Source organism: Aythya fuligula, chromosome 2 (assembly GCF_009819795.1).
Source record: "Aythya fuligula isolate bAytFul2 chromosome 2, bAytFul2.pri, whole genome shotgun sequence".
NCBI lineage: Eukaryota > Metazoa > Chordata > Aves > Anseriformes > Anatidae > Aythya > Aythya fuligula.
In genome coordinates this window covers 64808502-64834196 of record NC_045560.1, presented here as the reverse complement: position 1 = coordinate 64834196, position 25695 = coordinate 64808502, and the positions used below count along the sequence as shown (strand labels likewise).

At 41.7% G+C, this 25695-nt stretch overlaps 1 protein-coding gene across 5 annotated transcripts in view; it reads left to right on the top strand.

Annotated features, from left to right (window-relative positions):
* HIVEP1 (HIVEP zinc finger 1) overlaps positions 1–25695 on the top strand; it is a 116612-nt gene that overhangs the window by 50283 nt on the left and 40634 nt on the right. For all 5 annotated transcript variants that reach the window (XM_032181981.1, XM_032181977.1, XM_032181980.1 and 2 more), the window contains exon 3: positions 19626–19679. In XM_032181981.1, coding sequence (XP_032037872.1) covers positions 19626–19679 — 54 coding nt within the window. The remainder of the gene's footprint in view (positions 1–19625; positions 19680–25695) is intronic.

Sequence of the window (25695 nt, the reverse complement as noted above, 5' to 3'; positions counted from 1 at the left end):
CCTGGGACTGTCTGACTAGCATGGATAGATGTAATTTGAAATGTTATTGCAGTTTTAAGACCAGCTCACCTTCCCACCCCTCCACTCCCATCACCCTCCAAAACCTACCTTGCAGTGCTATCTGGAGATGGTTTCTATGAGAGCCACTTAAAAGCAGAGGAGAGGTATGCTATGCTGTGTGCGTTATCAACCTTGCATTGCATTAGAATGTATTCACTGTTTCCACAGACTAAGGCAACAACTTTGCCTGTAAAAATCTGCAAGAAATTTTGTGGAAACTTCAGTACTTTCAGCTTCTGACTGCTGAAGTTGGGTTACGTTGAGAAACTCATCTGGCTTGCTGTGCCAGTCAAAGTCAGCAACTTCAGTGGGTTTATTTGTGCAAACAGTGAGAAGGATTCTGCATTTGATATGAATACTTTTAGCTTTCTGGTCCCCAAAAACTATTTTCTTACAGTTAATTATGCACCCTTAAATGTGTATACGTCTGTATGCATACATGGAGGGAGAGATGGCCCTTGGGTTTGCAAACTGCTGAGCGTCTCATTGCCTACCAGTGCTTTTAGTGTTGGTTTGAGTCAGAGCAGCCTGTGAGATGTGAAGACAGACTTGGATTGGGAGACTTCTAAGCCAGGTCACGCATTAACATAAGTTGAAGCACGTGCTACATGCAGGCGCTGAGTTCTGGAGCACTGTTGCACCTCATTGTTCCTGTGCGCTGCTTTTTGTGTCGCTGCTGGGCTTGCTCACAGCAGTGTCTGGGACATAGTTCGTTTGGGCAGAGCCTGGAATTTTCAGTAGCCAGCTCAGCAAGAGTAGTCTTATGAATGGGTTTATATGGAATAAGACACAGCAGATCTCCGAGGAGCCTGCTAATAGAGACGATGACAACAAAGTCACTACTTAAAATAGCTCATGTTGCTATTTTGACGGCATTTTTTGCTTGGATCAGTGGGCAACAAGTTACTGTAATGTTTTGGTGGTTACAGTCAGGTCACTCCAAAGCAGACACAGCCAAGCATTTTTGGTAATATTGAGAACATGCTCCGAACTTTGCTACGGCAAACTTACTATAAATCTGCAATGACCTCTTTTTGGGTTGTAGTTTCTTAGAATAAGTGGCAAGTCTAAACTGTACTGCGCACATGAGGTGTTGTTTCATATGAAACAATACAAAGGATGTCAGTGTCTAAAGCAGCCAAAATTATTTTTAACACTTTCCTCACTTCTGTAAAGCAAAACCGGACTGATTTCACAGAATCACAGAATTTCTAGGTTGGAAGAGACCTCAAGATCTTCGAGTCCAACCTCTGACCTAACGCTAACAGTCCCCACTAAACCATATCCCTAAGCTCTACATCTAAACGTCTTTTAAAGACCTCCAGGGATGGTGACTCCACCACTTCCCTGGGCAGCCTGTTCCAATGTCTAACAACCCTTTCGGTAAAGAAGTTCTTCCTAAGACCCAACCTAAAACTCCCCCGGCTCAACTTAAGCCCATTCCCCCTCGTCCTGTCACCAGGCACGTGGGAGAACAGACCAACCCCCACCTCTCTACAGCCTCCTTTAAGGTACCTGTAGAGAGCAATAAGGTCGCCCCTGAGCCTCCTTTTCTCCAGGCTGAACAAGCCCAGCTCCCTCAGCCGATCCTCGCAGGACTTGTTCTCCAGACCCCTCACCAACTTCGTCGCCCTTCTCTGGACCCGCTCAAGCACCTCGATGTCCTTCTAGTAGTGAGGGGCCCAAAACTGAACACAGTACTCGAGGTGCGGCCTCACCAGAGCTGAGTACAGGGGGACGATCACCTCCCTAGCCCTGCTGGTCACACTGTTCCTGATACAAGCCAGGATGCTGTTGGCCTTCTTGGCCACCTGAGCACACTGCTGGCTCATATTCAGCCGACTATCCACCATCACTCCCAGGTCCTTCTCTGCCTGGCAGCTCTCCAACCACTCATCTCCCAGCCTGTAGCTCTGCTTGGGGTTATTGCATTCCAGGTGGAGGACCCGGCACTTGGCCTTGTTAAACTTCATGCAGTTGACCTCAGCCCATTGGTGCAGCCTATCCAGATCCTCCTGCAGAGCTTTCCTACCCTCAAGCAGATCGACAAATGTGCATAGCTTGGTGTCATCTGCAAACTTACTGAGGGTGCACTCAATGCCCTTGTCCAGATCATCGATGAAGATATTAAAGAGGATTGGCCCCAGCACCAAGCCCTGGGGAACGCCACTAGTGACCGGCCTCCAACTGGACTTGACTCCATTCACCATGACTCTTTGGGCCCGGCTATCCAGCCAGTTTCTAACCCAACGAAGCGTGCACCAGTCCAAGCCAAGAACAGCCAGTTTCTTGAGGAGAATGCTGTGGGAGATGGTGTCAAAAGCCTTACTGAAGTCAAGGTAGACCACATCCACAGCCTTTCCCTCATCCACCCAGCGTGTCACTTTGTCATAGAAGGAGATCAGGTTCGTCAAGCAGGATCTGCCTTTCATAAACCCATGCTGACTGGGCCTGATCGCCTGCTGGCCCTGCAAGTGCTGCGTGATGACTCTTAAGAGAATCTGCTCCATGAGCTTCCCTGGCACTGAGGTCAAACTGACAGGCCTGTAGTTTCCCGGGTCTGCCCTCTGGCCCGTCTTGTAGATGGGCGTCACGTTTGCTAGCCGCCAGTCAACTGGGACCTCCCCCGATAGCCAGGACTGTTGATAAATGATGGAAAGTGGCTTGGCCAGCTCCTCTGCCAGTTCTTTCAGTACCCTTGGGTGGATCCCATCCGACTTGTGCGCATCCAAGTGCCGTAGCAGGTCACCAACCAGTTCTTCATGGATAGTGAGGGCCACATCCTGCTCCCCATCCCCTTCCACCAGCTCAGGGTACTGGGTATCCAGAGAACAACCGGTATTGCCGCTAAAGACTGAGGCAAAGAAGGCATTAAGCACCTCTGCCTTTTCCTCATCTCTTGTAACTAAGTTTCCCCCTGCATCCAGTAAAGGATGGAGATTCTCCTTAGTCCTCGTTTTTGTGTTGATGTATTTATAAAAACATTTTTTGTTATCTTTAACGGCAGTAGCCAGATTGAGCTCCAGATGAGCTTTGGCCTTCCTAATTTTCTCCCTGCACAGCCTCACAACATCCTTATAGTCCTCCCTAGTGGCCTGCCCACTTTTCCAAAGATTATAAACCCTCTTTTTTCTCCTAAGCTCAAACCACAATTCTCTGTTGAGCCAGGCTGGTCTTCTTCCCCGCCAGCTCGTCTTTGGGCACGTGGGGACAGACCGTTCCTGCGCCATTAAGATTTCCCTCTTGAAGAGCGCCCAGCCTTCCTGGACTCCTCTGCCCTTCAGAACCACCTCCCAAGGGACTCTACCAACCAGTGTCCTGAGCAGCTCAAAGTCAGCCCTCCGGAAGTCCAATACAGCGGTTTTACTGGTCCCCTTCCTGGCCTTGCCAAGAATAGTGAACTCCACCATTTCGTGGTCACTCTGCCCAAGACAGCTCCCGAGAATCACATCCTCCACCAGTCCTTCTATGTTTGTGAAGAGAAGGTCTACCGGGGCGCCACCCCTGGTAGGCTCACTAACCAGCTGCGTCAGGAAGCTATCTTCCACGCTCTCCAGAAACCTCCTAGACTGCTTTCTCTGGGCAGTATCCTTGACAGTGCCCTTTACGAAGTGACTTGAAGAGAGAATAGCAAGTGCTTCAGTGGGCAATTTTGCAAGAAATGGCTGTGGAGCCTGGGGTTTTGTTTTGTTCTGTGGCTTTTTTAAAATTTTTTAAATTTTCATGCCAGGCAGTTAGTAGCTGGGTGGTGCTCTGAAAACCATGTTTGATCTCTGTCGAGAATATTATCTGTTTGCCCTTACCAGGGTATGTTTTTATTAATAATAGGAGTGTCGAGATTGTCCTGTATACACCTTCAGTACTTCATGGCAAAAGCCAATATCTCATTGTGTTTAAAAGGATTTCTTTTCAATATTATCAGACAGAATTGATCAATGAATTCATTTGCAGTGGGAAAGCTAACTTTAGAACACATGTATTTAAAATACCTACCTGAGAGCAGGGAGGAAATGAGAGTTGAGATTAATTGGTTAAACAAAGCCTGTGGGAAGTTCAGCTGCTAAGGCTTACATCTTGATATTGCAAAAAAGATTTATGAGTTTTCAATTTGTTCTTTTTTCTGCAGTAGTGTGCAGTTTGACCTTCCCTAAAACATTTATTATTTTATATACCTGTATTATGTCATTTTTCTTCCATTTCTTCATAAATAAAACTGCTGTGATCTTTTAGACTTTTCTCATCTAGAATCTTCAGCAGGCTCCTAAGTAATTTTACTGCCTTTTGAACTTTTTCTGTTTCTGCTCTTTTCCTTTCAAGATAAGGCAGCCAGCATAGAAAATGGTTCTCACTCATAGCACTGCAGTAATTATATTGTTATTGTCTATATCTTTTCTTAATGCAACCTGACATTTTGTTCATCTGCAAATGCCTCTTCCCAAAGCAATCAGTCAAAACAACCACAAAAAACAGCTGATCCCTGTGCATTATGTGGCTGTTTCAGAGAATCATCAAGAACTGTGGGTCAGTTCCTCGGTGCTGTGCACCAAAAAGCTATAAATTAATTATGTGAGTAGTTTAAACAGATAAAGGGATTTGACCTGTGTATTTCCTTCTATACTTCAATGCTTTATAAGTATATACTTATATAAGTATATAAGTATATAAGTATATAAGTTTATAAGTATATAAGCTTTTTCGCTTACAGAATCACAGAATTTCTAGGTTGGAAGAGACCTCAAGATCATCGAGTCCAACCTCTGACCTAACGCTAACAGTCCCCACTAAACCATTTCCCTAAGCTCTACATCTAAACGTCTTTTGAAGACTTCCAGGGATGGTGACTCCACCACTTCCCTGGGCAGCCTGTTCCAGTGCCTCACAACCCTTTCAGTAAAGAAGTTCTTCCTAACATCTAACCTAAAACTCCCCTGGCTCAACTTAAGCCCATTCCCCCTCGTCCTGTCACCAGGCACGTGGGAGAACAGACCAACCCCCACCTCGCTACAGCCTCCCTTGAGGTACCCATAGAGAGCGATAAGGTCGCCCCTGAGCCTCCTCTTCTCCAGGCTGAACAAGCCCAGCTCCCTCAGCCGCTCCTCGTAGGACTTGTTCTCCAGACCCCTCACCAACTTCGTCGCCCTTCTCTGCACCCGCTCGAGCACCTCCATGTCCTTCTTGTAGCGAGGGGCCCAAAACTGAACACAGTACTCGAGGTGCGGCCTCACCAGAGCTGAGTACAGGGGGACGATCACCTCCCTAGCCCTGCTGGTCACACTGTTCCTGATACAAGCCAGGATGCCGTTGGCCTTCTTGGCCACCTGAGCACACTGCTGGCTCATATTCAGCCGACTATCCACCATCACTCCCAGGTCCTTCTCTGCCTGGCAGCTCTCCAACCATTCCTCTCCCAGTCTCTAGCTCTGCTTGGGGTTATTGCGCCCCAGGTGGAGGACCCGGCACTTGGCCTTGTTGAACTTCATGCAGTTGACCTCAGCCCATCGGTGCAGCCTATCCAGATCCTCCTGCAGAGCTTTCCTACCCTCAAGCAGATCGACACACGCACCTAACTTGGTGTCATCTGCGAACTTACTGAGGGTGCACTCAATGCCCTTGTCCAGATCATCGATGAAGATATTAAAGAGGACCGGCCCCAAAGTAGGCCCTTAGCATACTTTTAGGATAGCATTCCAGGTAAAAACAATTTTCTCTAATTCACAATTTTTTTTTTAATATACTGATTGCTCTTGCCGTCTTATGAGGAGATGACTCCCACAGTGTCATAAAGTAGACTATATTTAAATCATAGATTAAGTCAGGTGTTTACACTGTTTGCATGCTCAGAACTATGTCCTTGTAATAATTTGAAATGTTTTTTTTTTTTTCTCCATATTTCAGTTGTGCTTTTAGAAGGGTTTTCTTTCCAGTGAGCACCATGAGGTTTGTCTCTGCTTTTCTGCTACATTTGGGGTAATAACTTCCAAATCTTTTGTTTACCATAGTATGTGAGCTAATGAAACTGCAGCTACCAAAATCTTCAAAATTAGCTACCAGGAGTGCGAAAGCATAAATTTCATCCAGCTGATAATTAGTAACTAAGGTCAAATTCTGCTACTGAATCCTGTCTTGAGTTGATAATGAATACCTGCTAAGTATTTAATTTGAATAAAACTTAATTTCTGGAATTCTTAAAAATAAAACAGTCACAGTTTAATACACTTGGAAGCAATTACTAAATGGGATAAAACAAATGAAAACTAAAGTATTTAAACTGCTAAACCATAAACTTCATCTGAGTTGAGAGTACTGTGTTTTTTTTTTGTTTTGTTTGTGGAGGGGAGGTATTACATGAAGCATGATTCCAAAAGCTGAGTAGCTGACTACATAAGGAATTGATTAATCCTGAGGCAAATTCAAATAAAAAATTTGAATTTGATTTGTGATAATCAATTGTAACCACAGAAAATGAGAAGCTTGACAGAAAGACTCACCAAAGGTGAGAAAGCAACAGGTTATCTGCTATGAAAGTGTATTTTTGATTAATTTTTGCTACCTGTAGGAGAGTGTCTAATATGTTTTTCATAAAGGAAAAGAAATAGAAAATCATGTGTTCAGTGTTCTCCTACATCCTGTGATTCCTGCTAAGTAGAGGCCTCGGAGTATGAACTGGTCTATGATTTTCAGAGGAGGCAAGAAAGAAAAAGAATTTCAGAGTATAATTTCTACAGTGCAGATGCCATTTGTTGGCTTTGTTATTTTACTTCACCATTTAAACCATGCATGATTTTTGTCTCAGTTGTCCTTCCTCTGGTTGGAAATGAGGAAAGTTTGAGTGGAAAGTTATTTTAGCTGAATTATTTAAAAAAAGGGGGGGGGGGACGGGACTCCATATTTGGGAGACATGGGGATTTGGCCAACCTCTTTTCAGTGGTTTGTGGGGGCAGGACAAGGGGCAATGGCCACAAAATTGGTCACAGGAAGTTCCACACCAACATGCAAAAGAATTTCTTCACGGTGAGGGTGATGGAGCACTGGGACAGGCTGCCCAGGGAGGTTGTGGAGTCTCCTTCTCTGGAGATATTCAAGGCCTGTCTGGACGCCTACCTGGGCAACCTGCTCTAGGGATCTTGCTTTGGCAGGGGGTTGGACCAGATGATCTCTTGAGGTCCCTTCCAACCCCTATAATTCTGTGATTCTGTGACCATTTAAAAGATGAATAGTGTTAGAAATTTGGGGTTGTTTTCTAAGGGATGAATTTTAGCACTATTGAGAAAATGTCAAAATGGGCATATTAAAAAGAAAACCAGAAAATATTTCCAGGATATTATAGTGGCTTTGAATTTTCATTGTTTCAGTCAAGTAGCATATTCTAATTTCTTCTCCCATTCACCATGTTTTACCGAAGCCGTTGTTTCAATGACTAAAATAATGTAAATGAGTTAAAAAGTCAGATGCAAGTCTTTCTACGTGGCACAGGGCTAACAATTTCAAAACCTTCTTGTTGAAGGACAAAAACTCTGTGAAGACTTGAAGTCACTGGATGCACAATTGGATGCAGGGCTCACCAAGCTCCATTGTTTGCTTCCTGACACAGTGTGCTGTGGCTGCCTGCCACGTGTTCCTCACCGCCCCCTCATCTTCAATCAGACAATGCAACATGGAGCTTGAGTGCTAAGTGAAAAAGGCAAAAACACACAGGGCAGTGTTCAGATTGCATCACATCATGGTTTTGTGGGTGTCTGAGAAGCTAGTTAGAAGTTAATTATCTTCCTTAAACTTCCAATAGGTGAAGAAATATAGGTAAAAAAAAAAAAAAAAGGTAAAAGAAAATTTCCCCAATGTACCTAGGAAAAGGAGGGGAGGAGAACTAGGTTTGTTTTAGTATAGTTTTTATTTGATATTACAGTGTTTTTAAAAAAAACGTAATGCTTTGTTGTTCACAGGAATAGGAACTGCACTTCATTTGGGATGGTTTATAAAGTGGCTAAAACAGTAAATAATGTGAATGGACCTATAGAGTTTTTGCTCTGTTTTTCAAAATACTGGTTAGTATATTAATAATGCACTTAAATAGCTACGAAGTAATACTACCATAATTTGCTTCCTATTCTTCTTTATTTACTGAATGAAGCCTTCGTAGTTTCTTGTAATAAGAAGCTTTTTGTACAAAAATAATGAACTAAATTTGCAGTGTCAGTGTTCCATTTTTTTTCCCCAAGAGCTTCTTTGTTGTTCAAGAGATGATCAAAGAAGGAATGCCAAGAAGATAGTTCAGCCTACTTCCTTTTATTTCTTGGAGAGAGGAGAGAGAAAACATCTTGTATTTTTCTTCAGAATTGGTGCTGCTTAGAATCTAGGGTGCATGGCAGATTCCTTTTACCACTGCCAACGTATTCCCCTCAAGCCCCACAACCAAAAAACCCTCCAGATTTCATGGGGCTTGGGGGATCATGGTAGGGGACCTCTTGCTGTGTGGTGTGGGGCACTCTGCAAGACCAGCATGCAATTTCTGCTTTCATGAGTTGAGTGGTGACTTCATAACAACTTGTTTCTAATGGTTCTTGTAGTAGAATAAAAAAGCTGCAATTTTGTTTGTAATTTCAGGTTGTCTTGATCTGCTGGAAATATACTGGTGAACGCATGAACCATTTTTGTTTCCTTTCAGCATAAAATTCCTCCCTGATGCCTCTGATTTCCTCTACGTATGTCTGCCAAATTGCCCCCTTCTCCCCGAAGTAGCAGCCTGGGATGTGTCTGGAGAAGTTGGATGATTTAGGCTAACCTGCCCGCAGCTTCCCTTCTGATTTTCATTTTCTTTCGTTAATTTCCTCTTCTTCCTCCTGCTTGGCCTGTATTTTTCCCTTTGGAGCCGTTCTGTCCCTTGAAGCAGGTTGCTGAAGGAACACCTGAGGGCACTGCAGGTTCTGCTGCTTCTCTCCACGGGTCTGAGGGAGTTCCCATGCCTGAGCTTCCAGATCACCTCTGCTTCGCTACTGTCTGCATCCCCAAACCCAAGCACCCCATGCAGCGTTCCTGAACAAAATACCATGTTTTCAGCCTCAAAATTGCCATCTGTGGTCTAATTGTTTGCCCAGAGAAGCAAACATGAATGCTCCATGGCAAGTTTCTCTGGGTAAGCCTCTTAGAATGGCTAATACCATGTTCATGGCTAGAGCGCCATGCTAACAAGAGAGCATCATATCTTTGTGCCTTCACTTAGGTTTTGTGTTTCAGGTACACGTGATCCTGCATCAGCTTGTAGCTTGACCAGCTTTCAAAGCATTTTGCTTTTTGCCAATCCAATATTGGTTGTTGTATTTCCACTTTAAAGCTTCAGCTCATAACATTTCATGTAGCATTTAAAGGAAAAAAAGGGACAAAAATAGAAGACTACGTTGGAAAGACAAACTTTAGAAGTCCACAGCTGAGCAAGATCTAGTGTAATTGTGGATTTTTTAGATGTTTTGTTTTTTTCAGCAGTAAGACCCGCTGATGTCATTCTGAGTGGACATAAGTTTGAGTCACGCACTTCACTGTGTAATATTAAGTCCTGTTAAACTCTTGGAAAAACAAGCAAGCAAAAATTAGATATGTTAGTCTGAATAATGGAAAGCTTTAACTTAACTGGTCTAGGAGAAGACCACAGGCTGTGTTAGAGCCAGCCCAGTTATAAGGAAGTTGTATGAAGATGCTGGAGTTCGGTAAGGGATGGATGGGCAGTGCAGCCGGGGGACAAACCACAGGCATGTTCTTTGAGCAGTCTGGTGAAGGCACAGAGAAATTTGGAGAGGGTGGATTTTAAAGAAGGTAGAGTATTGATGGAGTATTGAGTAAGCTCCCTCTACATGCCCCCTTCTCCCCCCCAACCCCTCATGTGTGTAAATTCATTCAGAGGCTGATACTCACATGTTTTGCAGTCTGTACCTGTTCTGTAGCAGACAAATGCTGTCTGCCATTTTGTAGTTAATTTAAATGTGCATCTGTCAATTCCAGTTCTTCTGAGTGATCCGGGAAAGAGCACAAACAGTGAAGTGACAGCATTGCTGATTTGATGGGAGTTATCCATGGTAGTAAAGATGAAATTGCAAAACGAAATGCAAAGCATTTAAAAATTAAATTAGGTTATAAAATGACAAATGAAATCCAGTGCAGATAAATGCAAAGTGATATCCATAGGAAAAATATTCTAGCCTTTCATTTAAATTGAGTTTCTAGTTTACACTCAGGCACAGGATCTTGAGGTCATATATTTGTGTGGAGAAGTGAACTCTATACTTGCTAGCTGTCAAAAAGCAAATAAAATATTGCTAATGTTTATGGCAGCTGTGGAGGAAAACATACCTGTTGCAGTACATGCCTTCATCTTGAACAGTGGGATTCATTCTGACGTTTTGCTCCTAATTTTCTTTCCTTTCCTCACTTCTTCCTCCACCGTGGAGGTCATATGAAAGGCCTTTTTTTTTTGTGAGCCTCATCAAATATATATATATATATATATATATTAATTATTTTTTTCTTCTTCAAAACCACCGGTACTATTTATTTACTTAATATCTGAGAATTTTACCAACTTCGGAATCTAAAGTCCTCCTAAAGATCTTATCTTTTCCACCATTTCTATCAGTCAGGGTTTTGGGATCTCAGTTAAGAGATCATTTTTAAGGTATGCTAAGCTTAAGAAAACCTAACGTGTTTTTAACGGGGTTGTTGGTGCTTCGGGCTCCTGAATGCTTAGTTTATAAAACTGCATGATTTCTGGCTTGTAACTCAGTAGTGCTTGAGGAGCTCCAGAAATAGGAGAAGAAATTAAAGAGCAGTTTGACCCTTCAGAGAACTTGAAGAAAGTCTCTGAGCTATTGTTTCAGGTGATGAAACACAAGCTTTCTCATTGCTCTGCTTGTTGAACCAGTTCTGTTCCTTGCTGGGTTTGGTAAGCGCTCCCTCAGCAGCTGCAAAGCTGAGTAGGAGAGCTTTTGGAGTACCAGAAAGCTTAATGGAAAATCGCTCCTCCCTGTTTAGCTGGGGAGTGGCTGGCTCAGCTAATTGCTTCTTTGGTATAGTCTGTATTTGAGACAGTATAGAAATTTAAGAAATCTTTTGTGCCTCGTGTTATTTTTACATGTTTCTGGTGAGTGGAAAATTTGAAGAAAAACACACAGGGATTTCACTGGCATTCATTTAATCTTTGTGTCAGGTGTTTTTAAAAAAAAAAAGAATAAATGAAAAACACTTTTTTCTAGTTTTGGGGCACAAGATCAAAGGACAGTGAACCCACAGGGGGAGAAAGGAGAGGGACCTGCCTCGGTACAGAAGGCCTGAAGGTGCTCATGGCAGCAGCTTGGAAAGGTGGTGAGCTAAAGCAACTTGTCAGCTTTAAAATTTTACTTTAACTTTTAACCCTGATACTGGGATAGGTATAGAAAAAAACAAAAAGCTGAAATGAAACCTGGAACAGTAAATACCCTAGAGGCTCCTAAATAATTATTAAGCAGATTGCAGTGATAGCAATCACCCTGTCCTAGGCGGATAGGTAGAATCTGGCTGCACAGAACAATGCACTAGACATCAGTATAGCAATGTTGTAATTATTTTGCTAGATAACTGATTAGAAGTCATGCAAATGTAAATGCAATCAGTACTGTTTCTAGTTCATTACAGAAGTGAAACAATGTGTAAGTGAATTATCTCCCTGGTCAGGCCTCGCGTGTGTCGCAGAAGTAAAGCAGAAAGATGGGAAGATGCCCAGCAGCAGCAAACCATTCCAAAGAACTGCCCACCTCAGAATTCTTGGGCTAGAAAGTTACTGAGGTGTCTCTTTTGTCCTATATACTTCTGGAAAGAAATGACCATCCAAAAATCCTTGTGTGCTCAGCTTTTGGTAAATTTCAATGCTGCATAATAAAAAATGTCCCGAAAAATTGGAAATTCCACAGTAGCGACTCAGCTTGGGTTCCTACATGAAGTGTGTGTGTAGTTCATGCACATACACCCTGTCAGTCTCATCAGAAGTCCTTGTCCTGCTTAAGTAATATGTATGTGATGGCAAGGATAGAGCATTTGTGGTGGGGTGGGATCAGCACTGCTATCAGTTGTCATGCTTAGCCTGTGTTCAGTAACCCACTGAGCCCTGGGGCTTTGATTCTCCGAGCCCCGAGCTGAAAAGGAGAAGCCATGAAACAGAACGTGTGCCAGAAGGTGTCAGGTTCCCACACTAAAATTAAAAAGATGTGGGGACTGCTTTTGCCTCATCTGATCTTTTCCTTTTAATCTTGAACATTCCTCATTAAATGAGAAAAAAGAAACATTTGGGGACAGACAAATGGTTTTTAATTAAAACTAGATTTAAATGTGAATGTCATATAGGTTTCATGAAATGTCTTTTTGCTGCCGTTTGCCAGCCTCACAGATTTTAATTTTGCAGCAGGAAGGCAGCGGTGGGAATTTGGGGCCATCAAAGGAATCCTCAGCACAACTGGTTTATCTTCTGCCAGCTCTTCAACCTACTTGCTCAGGGATGAGCTCATCCTTGCAGCCAGGACCGCTGCTGCCAGCAGTCCTTCCCACTCCAAGTGCAGGCCATGCTTCTCCTGCGTTGGCAGGTGCCTCTGAGAGGCAGAAAAAACATAGGGGCCTCCTGTTTTCTCCATCCCTTTTCTGTGTCCTTCATCCTACCAGCCTTGCCTGCAACAGTGTTCAATTTAGTGCGTGCTCTCTTTTTTTTTCCTCCCTTCTTTTATAATCAGCTAGTTAAGGGAAGTCCTAGGGTTCATCTCAGTTACCTTTTGGACTAAATGATGGCTGTGTTGCTGAGGGAACTGCTCCATCATCCTGCTCTTGCAGAGAATCGGTCCAAGCTTGGTCCCACCATCAGCTCCCGCACCCCTGGGTGAGCGTTAGGGACATGAAAACCTGAAGGCTTCCCTTTGGGGGAGGTGGGAAATTGCTCCAGTTGCAGCTGGGTTCTGGCAACTCCATGAAGCACCTGAGCTCTCCGTCATGCTCAGCACCTGTCTGCAAGGTTCATATTGTGCTGTGTTTTTTTTTTTTTATTTTATTATTATTATTTCATTATTTTGTTAATCTGGTAGTATTCTAATGCTTTCAGAAGCAATGTTCATACACTGAGATGCAAAGTGCTGGCATACTGGAGTTTTACCCTTTTGGGTTCAATAGACAGAAGATGGAGATTTCCACACTGCACCTCAGCCTTCTGCCCCTTGTCTGTAAGTTTTCCTCCCGAAAACACAAGCATCCCACCCAGTATTCTGTTTTCAGTAACACTTCCCAATACGTATAGTGTGATTGCATTACTGTACTTTAACTGAAGAATATTTTGTAACTGTGGTTTTATTTTCTGCTAGTGATCTAGATGATCAATACAAGAAAAAAATAAGTCGATAAGATAGATACAAAAAAAAAAAAGTCGACTGAGGGAGCTGGGTTTGTTCAGCCTGGTAAAAAGGAGGCTCAGGGGCGACCATATTGCCCTCTATAAGTACATTAAAGGAGGCTGTAGCGAGGTCAGGGTTGGTCTATTCTCCCACGTGCTTGGTGACAGGATAAGGAGAATGGGCTAGAGTCGCACCAGGGGAGGTTTAGGTTGGATGTTAGGAAGAACTTCTTTACTGAGAGTGTTGTGAGGCATTGGAACGGGCTGCCCAGGGAAGTGATGAAGTCACCATCCCTGGAGGTCTTTAAAAGACATTTAGATGTTGAACTTAGCAATATGGTTTAGCAGAGGACTTGTTAGTGTTAGGTCAGAGGTTGGACTCGATGATCTTAAGGTCTCCCAACCTAGACAATTCTGTGATTCTCTAAATTGCTATCTTTCTTGGTGTCCACTGAAAAACATGAAAAGTGATCTTTAAAATTATCTTCAAATGTCTTATGCTAAAGAAAGGTTGAGAGTGATTTTCTTCAGAAAGCCACAAAAAACACTGCTGTCATATGAAGCTGTTTTGCTGGAGGTATTTTTAGGATGACTCAGGAGTAAGGCATGGGAGTTCTTTCTTTAACTAAAGCGAAGAAAAGCAGACATTTTCCTTCCAGCTGTTATGGTTAAAAAATTGAATATAAAAACCTAGCTTTTCAGGCAAAATAGAAATGTTTATTTTTTGAAGTTTTGATACAGTAGTCTAATTTTAGCAGATTTGTACCATATTAAGTGCTAATCCTCCAGTTATCTGTAGAGAAGTATATGGATTTTTACAAAACACGCTTTTATATAGAGAAGTTTTAAATATTCATCAAGAAATCTTTTTACAGTTATACGGATGCATGTAAATGTATACAGTGAAATGTATTGGGCATTTTGCTTGAGTTTAATGAGCATTTACCACCTCCCTCCCCCACCCCCCCCGTAAACTCTCCTGGTAACTTAAAGTATGAGGTTTGTTTGTTTGTTTTTAAAAACAACAAAACAAAACGCACAAATGAAACTGAAAATGGAAGATTACATTTGCTGCAGTTTAAACTGCTGTCAGAAGTTACTGGTTTCATGTTTTCAAACCTCATGTGTTTCAGTATTTGGGCTGTCCTTTCCACAAAGCCTAAACCCTTTTTTTTTTTTTCTTAGCTGATCATATAAGTAAGGCCTTTAAAATTTCTCATGTGTAAAATGAAAATGCCTAATGCACTTCTAATACATGTTAGCATGTTTGTTTATGTTGATGCCTTAAAAAGAAAACTACCCAAGGTCTTTTAAAACTACATTCTATTTGTGGTGTGTGCAGTTAAATCTGTGAGGTTATATCCTTGACGAATACCAAGAACAGAATGTAAAGTTGAAAACTCTGGTTCGTTTTTGCATTTATTTTTCATTCACCACAGCACTGCCTTTTCAGACTAACTCTACTGGTGTCCACTTAATGATCTTCCACAGCAGGAGGCATGTAAAACAGTAAACATCTTTTCTTGTGTGCAGATCTCCTTCCTCACATTCCTAGAAAGCACAGTTACATTATATATTTAAAACCCCAAGGAATTTGCTGATATTTCCATGCTGTGGACATCTGTTGGGAGAGCTGTATTGAACAATAGTGTGAAAAGCTTTAATACTTGAGATTAAATCAAGAAGTCATCCCGGTACTACAAACACTAATAAAAATGCAGCTCTATTTGTTTGAATGGGTTATGGTGGTGGTGGCAGGGCAATGCTCCTGAGCAAGTTAAATTCAGAGCTTGGGCACTTGGACTGCAATATTGCACAATCGGTGCAAAGCTGCGGGGCAGTGGGCTGAATGCAGTCAGGACAGACGGACAACTGGAGGCTGGAAAAGGGTAGTGGTGCTCATCCTGTGCTGCAGTTCACAGGTGCCTGCAGCTACAGACAGGCTTTGTTGGGAATTGCTGCATCTCACGGGTAGTCACAGACTTTTTTTCCTCTCTCATGTACCCATGTTGTTTTGCTACATCTTATATATATATATTACTGTTATGCTCTATTACTTGTGCTTTGTTTTTTTTTGTGGTATGCACCTGCTTCTGATAACCAAGAGTTGGTTCCGTGATGTGTGGCACTGTTGGTCTCCTCTACTTGATGGATGCACCACAGTTTCCTTTTGTTATTGTTCGCCTCTAGCGAGCACTTAATGAGAAGTGTCCTGCCTTAAGTGAGAGTGTGCCTTCACGTGGTCATCATTTGCTTCTAGATGTATGCCATTCAGAAGAATGTCTGCTGGCAGTATTAGAATGTGTCTTGCAAGAAGCCCACAGCCCAGCTAGGCGCTGTTCTGTCATTGTATGAGCAATAAAGAGGGTGCTATACCTGCAGTGTACCAGAAATTTCCAGAAGTAATATTACTTTCTGTTATCCTAGTAAAATTAAATAGTATTCTAGTGATACACAAATGTCTCCTTTGTAGAATTTCAGGTGAGGCAGTATCCTCAGTACTGTGAGTTTAAAACTGAAAGGACGCTAAATCAAAATTAAGTGAGTATTAGATCAGATAATGTTATTTCCTGATATTATTTTGAATTAACAGTGGACTTCGCAGCTTTCGGTTCCTCCTAGGTTTTGCAAGATGATCTTTGTATAAGGTATTTTTGTTTAAGAGTTAACAAAGGTGTTTACTGTTAGAGAATCTGTAATACAATTATGAAAGAAAGGATACATTATTTTAAATAATTTGCCTGAAAATGTTTCACCTAAGGCTAATTAAAAGGGACAAAAGGGAAGGAAATGACTAGATGATATAAATGCTCTGCTATTCAGCAAATTATTTTTGGTATGCTTGTGAGTATTCAGGAGAACGAAGGGAAGCCACCTTTCAGTTTAACTTCAGTGAGTTGCTTACTCACCTCCATGCTCTTCCCTCCTTCTCTGCAGAGTTTTGGGATAACCCACTCCTTCCTTTGAGCCAACAGTGTTTTGGGGTAACCCAGTTCTTCCCTCAAAGCTAAAACTATTGTGAACCATTCTAGGAGGCAGCCACCAATGTAGTGTCTGGAACTGTAAAACACAGACCAGATTTATCACTCTTCCAGATTTAGCACTGGGCTGTGAAAAATGCCTCGGTGTCCTAATAAGAAGGGGCAGCTACCCGGTAAGGATCATTAAAAGGATGTTGTGCCCAATGAAGGTGCTAGCAGCTAGACCTATTAGTACCTGTTCTACATATATTATCAAAATTGGAAGTATCTGGTCTCGGTCAAGATTTAGCAACACAGTGCAGCAGCAGGGGCTTGCAAGGCATTGCCGTGCATGGTTACAACTCAGCAGACCTTGCCCAACTTGTCACCAAAGTCCCTTTCCTGATGCTGTGCCCTCTCTGTTCAGGTCTTTGCTTGCTGTTCGGCAATCCACAGCCACCCCCTGAGTTACCAGAAGCAATATTCATATTTTTGCTGTGCTCATGGTTCTTGAAACTCTTCTGCACAGATACCTCTACAGGTAGAAAGACATCTATGCAATTGATGTTACTCACTGGGAAAAAGATTTAAGGAGATGCAGGAAGTGTAGAAGATTTTCTGGCTGTGTACAAAGCATATGGTTACCTAGTTATTATTTCTGTTGTCTGTGGTTCTTTGTTTGGGATTACAGTTTGACAAAGAAGCAGTTGGGAATTTCTGATAGAAACTCCTCTCTCTCTCTCTCTCTCTCTCTCTCTCTCTCTCTCTCTCTCTCTCTCTCTCATTTAAATGAGATAATTGAGTTTAGGAGATCAAGATACTTTATCTTTCTGGCAATTTAATGTTACATATTTCCAAAATACGTAAGTAATTTTTCTCTTTAAAATAGAATGATTGTGAATTTAAACACTTGAATTTATTTTACTATTTATGTGAAGTATGCAGGTAATTCTTTTATTAATTAAATTACATTTGTCAGTGTGCTTGTTTATAAATATTTTGGTGACAAATCTTTTACGTCCTCTCAAGAGCTAAACACTGCATCTTGTACATTAGATATATTTCTAAACAGAGGGGATATGAATTTGATAGACAGTCTGTGGTTTTGCTTGCTTGCTGCTTTTTGGTAAATCTGGATTAATTCTTCAATGTTTATTTTTTCCTGTGTGTTCAGGTAGCTCATCGGGTATTGTGCAATTCTGTAAATAGCTTATTCCATCACCTTTCTATAAAGAACTAATCTGTAGAAAAACAGCGTTTTTCTACATTTTTTTTTTCTACAAAAAGATTGTTAGATGCGTTTTTTCTAATAGCATTAGTAGCATGTATTTATAAAAGATGCTTTGTTTTCTTTCTGTTAAAAAATGTAATTTACAACCCTTTCTCAATAATAAAAAGTATAGATACATACACTATTTCAGCAGTAGCTTAATCTAGAAAGCTGTCCAACAATGAAGACTTGAAGTGAGTGATTTAAAGTGAGCCTGTGTAACAGGGTCAGTGATGAGCGAGCAACGTGGTGTTCTCCTTCTGAGTCACTTAGGTTTTGCGTTTAGCAGCCAGTGAATCAGTACAGAAGAAGCTGCATATATAAAAAAAACCTTTGCTTTAAATACATATGTACATCGTGCTAACCACAGAGGAAAAAGGAAGACATTTGGCTTTTAAAGTTGTGGGGGTAGTCTTTCTCATCAGCAGCTCAGTTTGCTCTAGCTCTGGAAGCCCGGTTGGTAACCATGCGTGTGGGTCGGTCTGTTGTGTTCTTTGCATGCAGGAGAGAAATTACCCAGCATCTGTAAGAAAAGGAGCCAGGTGCTAGGTTTGAGAAGCAGAAACACAGGACTGGAGCAAGCTGAAGAGAACTCGGCCATAAATCATCTGAGAAGGGTCTGGTTCAGTTACAGTTCTTTAGTTCTACTGAGAATACAATGAAGTCTGAAATTGTTTTCCCAACCGTGAACAAATGATGAACAAACATCCTTCAGTGGTTCAGCTCATAAGTATTAGAAAAGTTGTTTAAAACCACTGATTTTGAGTCTGTTGAAGAAAGGACCGTCTTCTAGAAACCTTGCATTGCATAGGGATGGTGAGTAAATAGTCAGAGTAAAACCCAGCCTCTGCACTGGTGAACAAAGAGGTGAAGCCTTTGCAGGCCTGTCTTCCCCCTTGGTATGGCAGCCAGGAAGCCTGGTATTTCACAAACCGTACCAGTACAGTCAGAGAGGTTTAGGGTGATTGCAGTTCTGTTCTGTTCTTTCAATTTAATATTACAAAAACTGCACCATTCAAAAAAGCTTTCACATGTATTTTGGGAAATGTTCGATGATGTTTGAAAGCCATGTTCCAAGCTCAGGTCTTGGTCAGTCAGGCCACGGTGCAGTGCGGGGTGTAGCCTGTCCTCACACCACTGCTCCTTACCAACATGACCTCTTTTTCCCTCATACACACCAAAGGACTGTTTTCTACTAAAAAGAAATGAGCCTTGAGTTTTCGTTTGTTCCTGCTGCCCATTTTCTTCTTGCTCTACATGTAAACAGACATACACAGATTGAGGCTCACCCCCTCAGCCAGATCTGTGGTGCCACAGCAGTGGAAACACAATTCCTTTTCTTGGCACACATGAGTTTGGGGGCAGCAGGCGTGCTAACAGCAGAGAGAGCTTAAAGGCTTGAGGCTGCTTTTTGCTCCTACTGTGTGAGTATGAACGATGGGTAGTTTTGCGGAGGAATTAGCGTGGGGCTACTGCTCATCCCCCGCTACTCCCTTGTGGCAGCGTTGGCTCCGACGCTTCATGTATCAAATCTTAATTGCTGTTTGTATCACAATGCTTAATGCTGCATTGCCTTGTTCTAACAGCACTTTTCAAAAACATATTAAAATACCCTGTTATGCACAATAATACCTATTCTGATGAATCCCCTGACTGCATAAATTATTATTGATGGTATGAAGCTACAGTGGGATTAGCTGTTGACTGCAGATCTGATCCCATTGCTTTTCTCTCTGCAGTTCTGTGTAATTTAACATGTCAATAGTCTTGCTGGTAAAACATGATGAAATTTTATATGGCAGTATTACTTATAATGTGCTGCATATTTATGTGTGAATGGTATTACTCCTCAATATAAACAGACAGTTCAAGACAGACTTCAGTAAATGATTTTCTCAAAACTTGCATTTTTTTTATATATTTTAATAATGACTTCTCTTTCTTGCAGACAAAATCGAAGAAGCACAAAAACAACTTAATGGAACAGAAGACCAACAGAGAGGTAATAAGCAAAACCAAGATGAAACAGCAAAAAGGAAAATTATATTGCTGTTGTATAGGCTGATGCAAAGCCTTCCTGCATCAGTGAAAAGACTCCACTGGGCCATGGGCATTGGATGAGGCCCAGGGAATGTGTATCTGCAGATCAGGCGCTGTGATCTGTAACACCCCAATTTTGCTGAGACACAAATGCTTTAACCACTTGAGTAGCTGCATTGACCTTGATAAGGCTGCTAAAGCTGTAGCAGTAGAGACTGTGTAAGTTACTGTCTAAAGCCCTCTACTAACAGGTTGGTTCATAATATGATTTACCTAATCGTTAATAACCATATTTGGTTTATGACAAGCAACGTACGATGATTTCTAACAGATGCTGAAAGGAGATTGATCCTCACAGGCTATTTTAAGAAACAGATGACCTGTGACAGATTAATTATGTATGTTAGGGCTTAGAAAGCTAGTGGAAAGTCATTGTATTTCAGGGCTGTCTGACTGCTGGAGTACCTGTTAGGTTTTATGTGATAAAGCTTATCTGTACATCCACAGAGGAGCACAGAGAGATGAGGGCTGGGCAGGGGACAACACAAATAATCTCTGACGAGGCTATCCCCAGGCCCATCGCAACACCATGAGCCATCAGTATGAGCTCCGCAGGTCACCTTTTGGACTAAGGGGGATTGCTGCCTGAGCGTGGGATACATGAGGGAGTGCAAGGGATAGTGTGGAGGCTCAAATCTGCATGTCCAGCCACATATATGTATGTATGTGGTATATATGTGTGCTCTGTGTGTATGCACCTGCTGGGAATACATTTTAAGCTTCGCTGCTGGTTGGAGCTGGAGGCATGGAGCAGCAGCTTCACCTCCCTTAGGCTACTGGATCCAGCATGATGCATTTTATCCTATCAGTACCACATTTCACTGCTTTGTGTTGTTTTCTGTAGGCATTCACGGCTCTTACAGTGACATGTCCTTCTGACTTGTGACACATCTTTGAACAGCAGTGTAAATTGTTGATGCTCTGTCCTGGTATCCAAGTTTATTACCGTTTAAAACAATGAATTTCCAAACTTTCTGAATATTATAGAGCATAGGAAATACCCTACTGGTTATCAGCAGGGTCCTTCTGTCCCAGCATTCTGCCTCCAGCATAGGGAATAGGACATACCGGTTAAGGACAGCAGCTAAGCTTGTCCACTTTCTGTAGTCCATTCCCTTTAGACTGTCCACAGACAATGGGATGTCTGCCTTATCCCTTTAGTATCTGGACATTTATGGACCTGTTACCATTATATTCTTTTTCAGTGCTGTCTGCCTCTAGTATTCTTTGGCAGCAAATGGCAGAAATTTGCTACCAGCTGCATTAAAAAGTACATTATTTTACTTCTCCTCCCTCCCCCCCCCAATCTCCTGCTAGCTCTAACAGGTGTTCTCTAGTTCAAGCATTGTACAATTTGTTAAATAGCAGTTCAATATTCACCTTACCCACTGCTTTTGTGATTTCATAAACCTTGTCCATATCCCACTCAGCTTTCTTTTCTCCAACTCATGTTTGGGTTAGTTTTACCAAGTGAAGGTTTCATAGAAGGTATCTTGAGTGGGCACCAAGACTATGATATCGCTCTGTACCTGAAAAAAGTGAAGGAGAAAAAAAACAAGTGGATAGGTTGTAAAAGCAGCTCTTTAAACATTTACAGAGATTTTCCAACAAACTAGAACCTTTCCAACAAACTAGAACTTCTACTGAATAGTAGTGTGACATTTTTGTTCAGTGGATCATAGGCAAGTGACATTGTCATCCAAACATAAAAACTTCTTGGTGTGTAAAGTATTACTGTCTGCCCTTGTTCGTCTTGTAGAAGTAATATTGCTCTGGATTATTTTTGTAATGGACATGTTCAAGCTGAAGATTAACCCCCTATTTTCATGGGCTTTGTTCATATGTGTGCCTCACTACCATCTTTGTAGTCCTGCATAAATGAAGAGACCTTCCCTAGTGTGCACTGAAAAGTGGTCTGAAGTGCTCTGGAAAGGACTGAGTTACTAAGATCTATGTGGTGATAGCACTCACCTTTCAGGGTTGCAGAAGTCAGAAAGACCACAGCTTAATTTTTGGCTCCTAACCTAAGTTTGCATGGCTGGTAGTCGAAAACTACTTTTAACATACATAATTGATGCAGAAATAACTGAGTTAGTAGGACTACTCTTTCATTTTTCTTTTTGAATGAGAAACATTCTTTTCTATTTTCTTTGGTTTTTTAAATGTCTAACAGGTTTCTTTGTAACACGAAGTAAATTAAGTTACTTGTTTGAAGGCCGGGAACAACAAAAAAAAAAGAAAGAAAAAAGGAAATGTGTTTTGAGATAAAGAAGTAAACAAATATGTGAACATGTTAATATAAGGTATTTTAAATTACAATCCAGTGCCTACAGGCTCACCTGTAGTATTGTTGTATGTTTTTCTTATTTGTTCATTTCCTTTGCCTTTCAGTTCATCTAGATCAACTTAGATTTGTCTATTTCCTATCTGAAATTAATAGGAGATGTAATTTTGTGGAAATTATCACAAGTTAACAACTGCCCTGTCAGTACTGAAGCTGGTGATGGCTTAGCGTATTTGTATGGAAGAATTTCCTATAAGTTTAATCATGCCGCATTTTCGGCTGACTAGCATTGTGCAATGATCAGTTATAACTTTATACATGTATGGGATTTAAGCTGGATTTAATTGGGTACAAAAAGGTATGTATTTAACACATCTCATTTTTCCATTAGCTGTAATAATCCAATTAAGTGCAAAATGAAACAGGTCTGTAGTAAACACAGAGGAGATAGTAAATGAGCAGATCTAGTTTTGAAATCTACAGAATTCAGTTATGTAGTATGAAGTTGTAACTGGAAGATCTTTTTATTATTATTATTTTGGAGTGATAGTCTACAAATACATTCTGATTACGGATATAGAAATGGCCTGTCACTTGAGACCAGAAAGATATTCTTTAGAGGCCATGCTTAGCTCCATCCTTCTTCCTGCTTGGTGCAAGTATAAGATGGACAATTCTTTTACTGTCTCATTTCTTTTTAATTGTCCAGTTGCTTCTATGAATTCCCAGTAGGAAAAGCTTTGCTTCTCTAACTCTGGGTATTGTTGGTGTGACAGAGAAGGTGGTGTTCCCAATGAGTGCTCTGTGTGGTGTCCTTTAAAACTAGCTGAGCTTCAACGACAGAAAATTTCACCTTGAGAAGGCAGTGAAAGAATTTTTCTGATGTGGGACCCTGGGTATGAAGGGCTGTGGAATGCAGTTAGCTGAATCTGACTGCTATGACTTTGATCTACCACTGGCCATACTCTTAAGAAATCCATCACAAGAAAGTCTCTCTGTCTTCTCCCTTCCAGACTGGTAAAATCAAGTCCTCTCAGATCCTTGTGGTTACCACAGAGGCTTCTGATTTGGTCATCCCCAGAACCAGTTCAGCCACTGAAGGCCAATATGAAGCACTGTAAGCATTTGTTTTCTTCTTTATCCATTGCAGCAGCTCTCTGCTTATCACAATAGTCCTAAGTTCAGCTCCACCAGCACTGCCATAACATTCTTTAGGACTAGTGGTACTAATCTGGTTCTCTCAATACTTGGCACCAATGATGCTAAGACTGCTGAATGGCTCTGCTTCTGAAACTCTTCAGAGAACTAAAGCTGGTGACAAACTTGAGCAACACTGAGATTACCTATGAAAGGAGTTTCAGATCCTCTACAGAGTCTCTCCAGATTCTGGAACTCAACCAATTGTTGATGTGGAACCATCTCATGGCCTAGCGTATACTCTGTGCGCCCACCAATCCTGGGGGCTCTCTGTCTCTTAGGAGTACTGTTCTGGACATTATTTGGGATAACTGCTACTTGCCCTGTCACAGGAAAAAGAATCATTAATAAAGGCTAGATCACAGGGAATATGCTTCCTTCTTCAGCTTTTCAGTTGTGTCAATGGCTATGTCTTCCAAGTATAAAGACAGAGGTGGTCTGGGAATGCGTGTATGTGTGCATCTTCTTCAGCTTCATTGCAGTTTAGACTTGCAGGCTGTTGTGGTTGCTGGATATAAATTCATCCCTCTGAATAAGCAGCTGTTCTTGTTTGAATTTCTACTTTTTTTTTTTTTGACTTCTGAGATGGGTAGACTTACTGTACCTATTCCTTCAATAGGTAAAGGGTAACAAATCCATCCTGGATTCAGAATTCCAGTCCCTCTAATGGCACACAAGCATCTGCCAGTCTTCTCTCGTGATCATTTCCCAGAACTGGCAGGCATGTCCTTGTCTAGGTTCATGGAGAAGCCTTTTTCAACCTATTTTACCAAGGGTCATGGACTTTGTATTACCATGTTTGCCTCAACAATTGCAGCCAACTTTATTCAGACAAAGCACGGGACTTCAAGTTCTACACTCCATGGACCAGGGTCTGTGTTGGCAGATAGCAGTTTCCAATCAGTGCACTATGTTGGCCCCCTCCAGTCCATCAGTTCTGGTAGAGCAAGTACTTTTTTGGAGAACCTACTTCAGTTGAATGAATCAGGTCTGTCCTTAAACTATGTTCAGGTTTATCTAGCACCTGTTTAAGTCTGTCATTTACCTATCAACCACGTTGCTATACTTTCTCACTCTGTCACTTTCAGGTTTCTCAAAGGGCTTTTTTCATTTTTTTGCCTACTGCTGGAGATGCTGCACGGTAGAATTTGAATACAATGCTGTGTATTCTGAATCCTCCGTTTTTCACATCCTTAGCATAGCTGCTCATTTCTTGGTCAGTGAAAGGAGATTTCTAAGATGCTCTCACCTCTTCCAGAAGCCCAAGACATTGTCACAGCTCTGTCTGGATGAGTGTTCCCTTGCGGAGTTACTGCAGGTTTTACCCTAAGGCTGTATTAGACTTTCAGCCAAATATGTTTTCCTTCCAGGGTCTCATGCTTCTGTATTAGTAGTACCTTCTTTACTTGCATCCTTAGATAGAGAAGCACTGTTGACAGATCCAAGACTTTTGTCTAATTTGGATGAGTGTGTGTTTAAATGGCAGCAGGTTCTGTCAAAATTTGCTGAGAACCAACAAAACAGAACCATTCAAAGCCATGGTTTGGAGTCCAGGAAAGTCCAAGCAATTACTGTGGTGGTGTTGAAACCTTTATTTCCAGCTTCTGTCTTGGCACTACGCAAAGTCTCTGTCCACGCTTTCAGTGGGTACTAATCCATTTCTTGTTAAAAGGTTGACCTGGCATTTGGCTTAGTGGTTCGCTAGTCACTGCAGGAATATGATTCTCCATTTGCTGGCTCATGTCCTCATATAACAGTGTGGAATGTTATGTGCGTTCGAACTGCCGTGGAAAGAAAGAATAAAGAAAGAGGAGACTGCTTACCAGCAGCAAACATACTCTGAGATGCACAATCCACATGCACATATGTTCCCCTCCCACACTTACAGTCTCTTCAAAGTAGCATATTGGCACAGAGGAGAGGCAAATTAAATCAAATGCCCTTTACCTTATTTGCCCATCTGCTATTTTTTTTTAACTTTTTTTTTTTTTTTTTCCAGTAAATTGAACTGTGCTGAGTTAGGAAAGAAGTTTGGCATTGTAAATGGAAGCACAAGACTTTAGTTCAGAAATGTAGGTTCTGCTGCAGATGGATTCTAGTGAAATTTTTGTACCGAAGTCCTTCAGAACCCTTCCTGATCATCTCTCTTGTTAAATGAACGCATCTTACTGACAAAATTATAAAGAGTTTCAAATACATTATTGTAAGTATACCAGTGTTCACTCTAGTTAATCAAAATGCTGTGTCCATCTCACATTAAAGATTGGTGACCATTTTATATTGCCATGTCCCAGCTTACAGATGACTTAGTGGCCTACCATCTGGCCTCAGAGGAGCAGCCAGGTCCCTTCCTGTCTCTCCCTTACCCACAGGCACTCCTGATTCCTCTTCCTACCACTGCAGTGCTCTCTGCCAAAAAGTAGGTGGGAATGCTGCG